At 45.6% G+C, this 8,557-nt stretch overlaps 1 protein-coding gene across 3 annotated transcripts in view; it reads right to left on the reverse strand.

Moving 5' to 3' along the window:
- Positions 1–8,557, reverse strand: part of clip1b (CAP-GLY domain containing linker protein 1b) — a 140,348-nt gene that overhangs the window by 102,355 nt on the left and 29,436 nt on the right. For all 3 annotated transcript variants that reach the window (XM_037979448.1, XM_037979449.1, XM_037979447.1), the window contains exons 6-7: positions 6,089–6,290; positions 5,351–5,548 (exon numbers count right to left, since the gene is read on the reverse strand). In XM_037979448.1, the coding sequence (XP_037835376.1) occupies positions 5,351–5,548; positions 6,089–6,290 (400 nt within the window). The remainder of the gene's footprint in view (positions 1–5,350; positions 5,549–6,088; positions 6,291–8,557) is intronic.

Consider the following 8,557-nt stretch of genomic DNA (forward strand, 5'->3'; position numbering starts at 1 on the left):
TAGGTTCATTAAAGACTATAGCAGAATCGCTGCACCCCTCACAGCCCTGACATCCACTGACATCCATTCACTTGGACACCCCTAGCCGAAGAGACTTTCCAAAGATTAAAGACCATGTTCTCCCAAGCACCTGTTTTGGTACAGCCCGACCCCAAGAGACAGTTCATTTTGGAGGTGGATGCCTCTGACTTAGGGGTCGGAGCTGTACTGTCTCAACGAGTGGGTTCTGATGGTAAGACTCATCCATGTGCTTTCTTCTCCAGACGTTTAACACCTCCAGAGCGAAACTACGATGTGGGAGACAGAGAACTGCTGGCCATTAAGCTAGCGCTAGAGGAGTAGAGACATTGGCTGGAGGGTGCTGAATATCCGGTGATAGTATGGACAGACCATAAGAACCTCTCATATCTCCAGTCAGCTAAGCGTCTAAATCCTCGTCAGTCCAGATGGTCATTGTTTTTCTCACGCTTTAATCTGTCCATTTCTTAACCCAGGTTCCAAGAACATAAAGCCGGATGCACTTTCACGTCAGTTTTCTTCTGATGATTCTCCTTCAGAACCCACGACTATCCTGCCGCCCAACTGCATTATGGCTTCTGTCACCTGGGAGAAAGAGGAGATGGTTAAACATGCCGCACAACAAGAACCAGATCCTAGACCTCAGCCCCAGACTACTACCTTTGTTCCGTCTACTGTCCGCTCCAGAGTCATCCACTGGCTTCATACCTCAAAGTTCTCCTGTCACCCTGGTTCCAGTCGAACCATTGCTTTGATAACCCGCAAGTTCTGGTGGCCCACGGTCCATAAGGACGTCAAGGATTACGTTAAAGCTTGTTCCATCTGTGCACGCAACAAATCTAATAATAAACCATCCTCTGGTCTCCTTCATCCTCTAGAGGTTCCTACACGTCCGTGGTCACACATTTCCATTGACTTTGTGACCGGTCTCCCCACTTCACAAGGTATGACTATAATCTTCACTATCATAGATCGTTTTTCCAAGTCCTGTCATCTGATCTCTCTCAGGAAGCTCCCCTCAGTGCTGCAAACAGCCCAGCTCCTCAGTATGTTCCCGGACAGGAGGTGTGGCTATCATCTAAAGACATCCCGTTGAAATCTATGTCCAGAAAACTCTCTTCCAGATACCTTGGTCCTTTTAAGATTCAGTCTGTCATCAGTCCTACCACTGTTCGCCTTCAGTTACCATCTACTCTCAGAGTCCATCCCACATTCCACGTTTTTCAGATTAAGCCCGTTCATTCCAGTCCTTTGTGCCCTCCTTCCGAGCCCCCTCCTCCCGCCCGAGACATTGATGGGCATCCCGCCTACACAGTTCGCCGGATCGTAGCCTCCCATCGACGGGGACGAGGTCATCACTATCTGGTCGACTGGGAGGGCTACAGTCCCGAGGAGAGGTCCTGGGTCCCTCGTTCTTTTATTCTGGATTTCTACTCTCATCTCCGACTTTGAGTCCTCCAGTCCGTGTACCTCATCTGGGCCGCCAGGTGGCGACCGTGGAGGGGGAGGTGGTGTCAGAAGATAGGTTCTGTTCTCGGGTTGTTCCAGGTTTTCTCCTCCAGAGGGCGTGCTGGGTGGGCTGTGGAGGCAGGTGATCAGACGCAGGTGCACTGATGCTACACCTGCGGATTATCGGCCTCGTTACCAGGCGTGTATAAAAGGAGCAGGATGCCAGTCTCTCACTGCCAGAGTGTTAACCTCACATGGTAAACCTCAGACCTCCTGAACCAAGAATCTCCTGGTGTTTTACAGTTAACCTGTTGTTTTCCTCAGGTGACTCCTCTGCGTATTCTTGCCTGTGGAACCTGAAGCTTGGAGCTTACCAGACGTTCCTTCCTGGATTTTTCTCTGAGACTGGAATCGTTCCTCCGTGCACGACCTGCCAGCCCCACATCACCCGTTTTCTGATACCTGCCACCTGGAAAGAACCTAATCTGTCAACCCTGGACTTTGTCCACCTCTCCCTGGCGGTTTCACCTTTTTACTGGAAGTAAGCCGGCTGCCTGCTGTGTGCAAGTTTTTCCCCGAGCTTCCCACTCTAACATCTCCCCTGTGTTTTCAGTGACCTGAGTTCCCGAGTCGCTCCCGTTCATTCCCTGGACTTACCATCACCCTCATTGTAACAATAAATTATTCTAAACCGAGTCCTGTGTCTCCTGAGAGTTCTCTCTGTATGTGGGTTAGAAGCCTAACTAAAACCATGACACCGAGGAGCTTTTTAACCACCTTCGTGACCTCGGCACCGGAGATTGGAGAGCCCGACCCAAAGTCCCCAGGCTCCGCCTCCTCAATGGAAGACGTGCTGGTGGGATTGAGGTGGTCTTCGAAGTATTTCTACCCACAACGTCCCGAGTCGAGGTCAGAAGCACACCACCCTCACTATAAACAGTGTTGGTGCTGCACTGCTTTCCTCTCCTGAGACGCCGTATGGTGTCGGTGTCCACCAGCGGGTTCTAGGGTTGCCGCCACGACAGGCACCAACCACCTTGCGGCCACAGCTCCGATAAGCCGCCTCAACAATGGAGGCACGGAAAATGGCCCACTCGGACTCAATGTCCTCCGCCTCCCCCCAGAACATGTTTGAAGTTCCCCTGGAGGTGAGAGTTAAAGCTCCGCCTAACAGGAGACTCTGCCAGACGTTCCCAACAGACCCTCACAATACGTTTGGGCCTGCCAGGTCTGACCGGCACCCTCCCCCACCATCGGCGATCATTGAACTGTGACCTAGGGTGTCCTGGTGCCAAGAGCACATATGGACACCCTTATGTTTGAACATGGTGTTCATTATGGACAATCCATGACGAGCACAGAAGTCCAACAACAGAACACCGCTCGGGTTCAGATCAGGGGGGCCGTTCCTCCCAACCACACCCCTCCAGGTCTCACTCTCATTGCCCACGTGAGCATTGAAGTCCCCCAGCAGAACAAGGGAGTCCTCAGGAGGGGAACTCTCCAGTAACCCCTCCAAGGACTCCAAACAGGGTGGGTAATCTAAACTGCTGTTCGGCGCATATGCGCAAACAACAGTCAGGATCCATCTCCCCACACGTAGGCGGAGGGAGGCTACCATCTTGTTCACCGGGGTAAACCCCAACGTGCAGGCACCAAGATGGGGGGCAGCAAGTATGCCCACTCCTGCTCGGTGCCTCTCACCGTGGGCAACTCCAGACTGAAAGAGTGTCTATTTCCAGCTGGAACCTCTCAACCTCCCACACCAGCTCACGCTCCTTCCCCACCAGAGAGGTGACATTCCACGTCCCGAGAGCCAGCTTCTGTAGCCGAGGATCAGACTGCCAGGGTCCCCACCTTCAGCCACCACCCATCCCACATTGCACCCGACCCCTTTGGTCCCTCCCATAGGTGGTGAGCCCATGGGAAGGGGGACCCACGTCTCCTCTTTGGGATATGCCCGGTCGGGCTCCATGGGCGAAAGCCCGGCCACCAGGTGCTCGCTAACATGCCCCACCTCCAGACCTGGCTCCAGAGTGGGGCCCCGGTGACCCGCATCTGGGCAAGGGAACACTGTTTCCAATTCTGTTTCTCATCATAAGGGGTCTTTGGGCTGTACTTTGTCAGGCCCCTCACCTAGGACCTGTCTGCCTTGGGTGACCCTACTAGGGGCATGTAGTCCCTGACAGCATAGCTCCTAGGATCATTGGGACACTCAAACCCCTCCACCACAATAAGGTGGCAGCCCAGGGAGGGGTAACCCTGCTGGTATAATATCCATGCCAAAACAGTAGAAAGAAGCCACTGACATCAAGACACAAAAGCTGCTTCCAATGCTGGATGCTGGACTTGGAGAGTTTCACCCCAAGTCCAGCACCCTAACACTGTACACCAAGAGAAAGGAGGGAGGAAGGGAACTTGTAGGCGGCTGTGGCACAGTTGTTAGAGCAGTTGTCTTCCAACAAGAGTCAGAGGTTCAACAAGCTACAGAAGAAGACAGTGATGATAGACATAACAATCCCAAGTGACTGTAACATCAGGAAGAAAGAGCATGAAAAGTTTGAGAAATACTAAGGACTGAAAGAGGAAATAGAGATGTTGTGGAAAGTCAAGGCTTCAGTGGTACCAGTGGTCACAGGAGAACTCATTGGTGTGACCCCAAAACTAGATGAGTGGCTCCAACAAATCCCAGGAACAATCTCAGGGTTCACTGTCCAGAAGAGCGCAGTCCAAGGATATTAAGATACTGCACAAAACCCTCAAGCCTCCAGCCCTCTGGTAGAGGACCCAAACTTGAAGTAAGATAAACTAGCCAATGTAGGAAAAAAAGGCATGCTAGGTGTTTATTTATATATATATATATATATATATATATATATATATATATATATATATATATATATATACTCCACATTCCCCGTAATTACAGTAAATTACTCTAGGCAGTACAGCTTTTCTAGCATTTATGGTAATCCATTTTAGGCAGCACAGCTTTTTCTACAATTTACGGTAATTAATTTTAGGTACTAGAGTTTTTCTGTAATTCATAATAATTCAATTTTGGTCTCCCAGCTTTTCTAACATTTAAAGTAATTCACTTTAGGTGGTTCAGCTTTTCTAATGTTAACAGTAATTCAATTTAGGTGGTGCAGGTTTTCTTGCATTTACAGAAATTCCCACATCTGGCAATTAACGGTAATTCGTTTTAGGTGGCACAACCTTTTGAACATTTACAGACAATTATTTCATGTGATGTAGCTTTTCTAGCATTTACAGTAATTCATTTTAGGTGGTGCAGTTTTTCTAATATTTAGAGTAATTCAATTTAGGTGGTGCAGCTATTCTTGTATTTACAGTAATTTCCACAGCTGGCCTATGGTTTCCCTTTGCTTTTCTCTGCAGAGGTAAGCTGACAAACCATGGAGAGGTACAGACTAAAAAGACAATATGGTGAGTGATGCCAACTAGAATGGCTGTCACTAAGAGAAAATTTATATATATATATATATATATATATATATATATATATATATATATATATATATATATATATATATATATATATATATTCTGGACATTCTCTTATGTTAAAATATGTTAAAAATTAAAATGTATTAAAACAATTGTATTGTAGTGCATGTTTTGACATATTCTAACTCCAAATGTAGGAGAACAATTATGCCAATAAAAGTGCTGGGTCTCTGCTTGAGGATGTATATTTTGGGTTTTACCCAATTAATAAAAGTTTATTAATCAAATTTAAGTATTTCTATTAAAACAAAACAACCTAAATTTAACATGAATATATATCTTTACTGGGATTTTATTTTTGCCTATTTTCTTGATTAGCTGCAGAAACCATAAATGTGGGCATGTGTCTGACCTGATCCCGTCCTTTCCTTAGCAGAACCAGCTCCTGCTGCACCTCTCCCGCATGGCTGGTTGCTTTGGCAACCTCACACCTCTCCAGGTCCCGCTCTGCCAGCAGCTGTTCGATGTGCTGCTGCTTCTCTTTCAGAGCCTCCTGCAACGCCGTGGTGCTTGAAATCTTACGAGCGTATCGAACAGATGTTTCTGTCAGCTAAAAAAATGACACAAACACATTTTACTTCACAGTATTTTGCTGTCAAATTTGTACTGAAATCTTAAAACATGTAAGGAGGCCATCAGAATTGTTGTTGTAAAATAAGGAACAGCATAGTGTGGTGAAATATGACTTGGATAAAAATGTTTGCTTTAATTGCTTAAAAAAATATAACAAAACATTATTATCTCTTTTATATTGTCTTGGTCGAGTCAAGATTTTGGGAAATCACAACTTGCAGCAGGTAAGTGGTCTGGTACACAAGAACAAATAAAACCAAAACTCTTTGTACATTTGAACAACTTTTTACAAAGAAATAAGTTTGCAATAATAGATTATCCTTTATTGATGGAGTCAATTAAGTTAGTGCTAAGCAAACCTATTCCTTAAATACCTGTGGGATTTATATTTAAGGTTCTGTTGTGTTATCTACATAAAATCAGCACAGTTGGATAGATCTTCATCAATCTAAACATTCAGCTAAGACACTCAATAAGGTTTTGTATCATCTGTTTATCATCACAGGATGAGTCTTACCAGTCCTGCACGGCTGGGTTTTCCACTGATTGAGGAGGTGGCTGAGCTAAGGGAGCTGACGGAGGAACCACTAGGGCTCCTCTTGAGAGTGGACCTCCTGTGGGAGCTTTTTGTCTTGGTAGGGGTGGTGCAGGGGAAACCAATGCGTGTCACCTTGTGAACAGGAGCAAAGAGCCCATACCTGGACAAGCACTGGAAATACCTGGAAGGAAATATGTTGTAGCACACAGTAAGACACCTGTTGGTTCAAGGAAACATTTTATATCAACCTTTAAATCTTCATATAAATTTTATGGCTTGTTATTTGAATCAGTTCTTATTATTTCTTTGATTTATTAAGCAGCTTTAATGAGTTTTTAACACATTTCCACATACCTAATGGACTGGTTGTTTGAATATACACTTTCACGAAATGGTTCTGCAAAATGACCGCACAGACGAGTTTGTCTTTATGCTGCCTCTCTGACCGTTCAACAATTGTTGATGGAGCTCCCATGTCCCCCACAGAGGTGAGCTTACAGAAATGAATGAAACAATGCAGAACCATAAGAGGCATGGAGCAGAACTCAGCTGTATTAAAGTAGAATGCAACACATTAAATGTGTGACAGACGTTTCCTTCAATTTGTTTACAAAACATGACAAGTTAATTCAGTTTATCAATTCTCTTGGTGGTTAATTTTTTTTAACCAAATGCAAAATTGCTATGCGTCATACTCTGTCTCTTCTTGGTAAAAAAATCTGTATTCCCACAACCGGGTGTTCACACAGGCCATTTTTCATCACTTCATCACATTACTAGGACGCAAAGCTGGTTTACCTTTTCACTCATTAACCATTTCAGCTCTGTTGCTACTTCACTTCACAGCACAAAGGCACCATGGCTCTTCAACCCCTCTCCCCACCTCAGCCCAGTCAGAAATCCCATCACCGCTTGTACCAGCAGCTTCATATTTCATGTTAAAAGTGTAGACCCTGGACTTCCGCTTCCGGTATGCCCGAGTAGAGATGCTTGCAGACCGCGATCCGACCGAAATAATTCTTAATTTGCCTGCTGTAAAAATATGAATCCATCTATATATCCAGAAAACACTATTATAATGACTTCCTCACAAAAGACTACAAGAAGAGAACTGAAGGTGGGGAAAGGCGATGATACGAAGATGACACAAAAACAGCTAACGCTAGATGCTAGCTTAGCTCAGAACGACACAGGGAGCGAAATGTTATTGCTAACAGAGCTCCGCAAATTTCGAGAAGAGTCTGGAATTGCACAACGAGACATTTTAGAATCTCAAGCACGGATGGAGGCGTCAATTGGAGAAATGAAAAAGAGAATCGACACTCTGGAGGAGAGACTGGATGCTGCGGAGGAGAGAGTGAGTAACACTGAAGATCGAAGCATACGGCAAGAAAGAGTGTTAGCTGACTTACTTAAAAAAGACGCCAGATTAACTGCTAAACAAGATGACATAGATAACAGATTGCGCAGGAACAATATAAGAGTGTATGGGATAAAAGAAGACTCAGAAGGAAAAGAGATTATCCCGTTTATTACAAACTTTTTCAAATCTGCGCTGAAGCTGCCTGAAAACATGGAGATTCACATTGAGAGAGCTCACAGAGCCACAGCTCCGAAGCTGAAACCAGCAACACCACCGAGATCCATAATAGTTCGCTTCTTGGATTTCAATGTTAAACAGATGGTGCTACAACATGCATGGAAGCAACGGGACGTGGAGTTTTGGGGAAACAAATTTTACTTTGACCAGGACTACTCCCCCAAGGTGCCAAGAAAACGAAAACAAGTACGTGAAGTGATTAAAAAACTAAAGGAGCGCAACATCAGGGCACAATCGCCATACCCGGCCCAACTTAAGACTGTTCCTGGATAAGGGTGTCAAGACTTTCCCCTCTTTACTCAAGGCCCAATCCACTCTGAAGGAACTCGGGATCCCTGTGGAGGTGGATGATCGGGACACTTTGGAGAGAGAATTACTACCTGACAGAAGGCAGACCCAGGGGAGACGTGAGAAGGCTGATCAAAATCTGAACACCATGGACATCAGGGCCATTATAAACTCTGTGGATCAACATAAGGAGGGCTGAGACGGTAACGTACTCCTGGCTCTGCCCCCAGTCTAGCCATCATCTCAACCAATGGTGGAGTGTTTAAGAATATAAATAAGGACATGCAGGTATAATACTGTTAATATTTCTAAAATATCGGCCAGCGTGTACAGGGTGAGTGTTTTCTCTTTAACAGGGCATTTAAGGCAGCAAAGAGTTGGAGACTATGTGGACTGCTGCCTACACACTATGTGTACCCCACCCAGGGAGATCACCCTCCCTGTCCATTTTACATCAGGAGTGTGCTTCCTGTGTTACCCAAAAGGGCAGCACATGGAATAATTGGAAGTTCTTTAAGAATGTGTTTGTGTTTGTGTCAGAAGGATTTTCTCCAAACACA

The sequence above is a fragment of the Kryptolebias marmoratus genome, linkage group LG14, assembly GCF_001649575.2.
Source record: "Kryptolebias marmoratus isolate JLee-2015 linkage group LG14, ASM164957v2, whole genome shotgun sequence".
NCBI classification, from domain to species: Eukaryota; Metazoa; Chordata; class Actinopteri; order Cyprinodontiformes; family Rivulidae; genus Kryptolebias; species Kryptolebias marmoratus.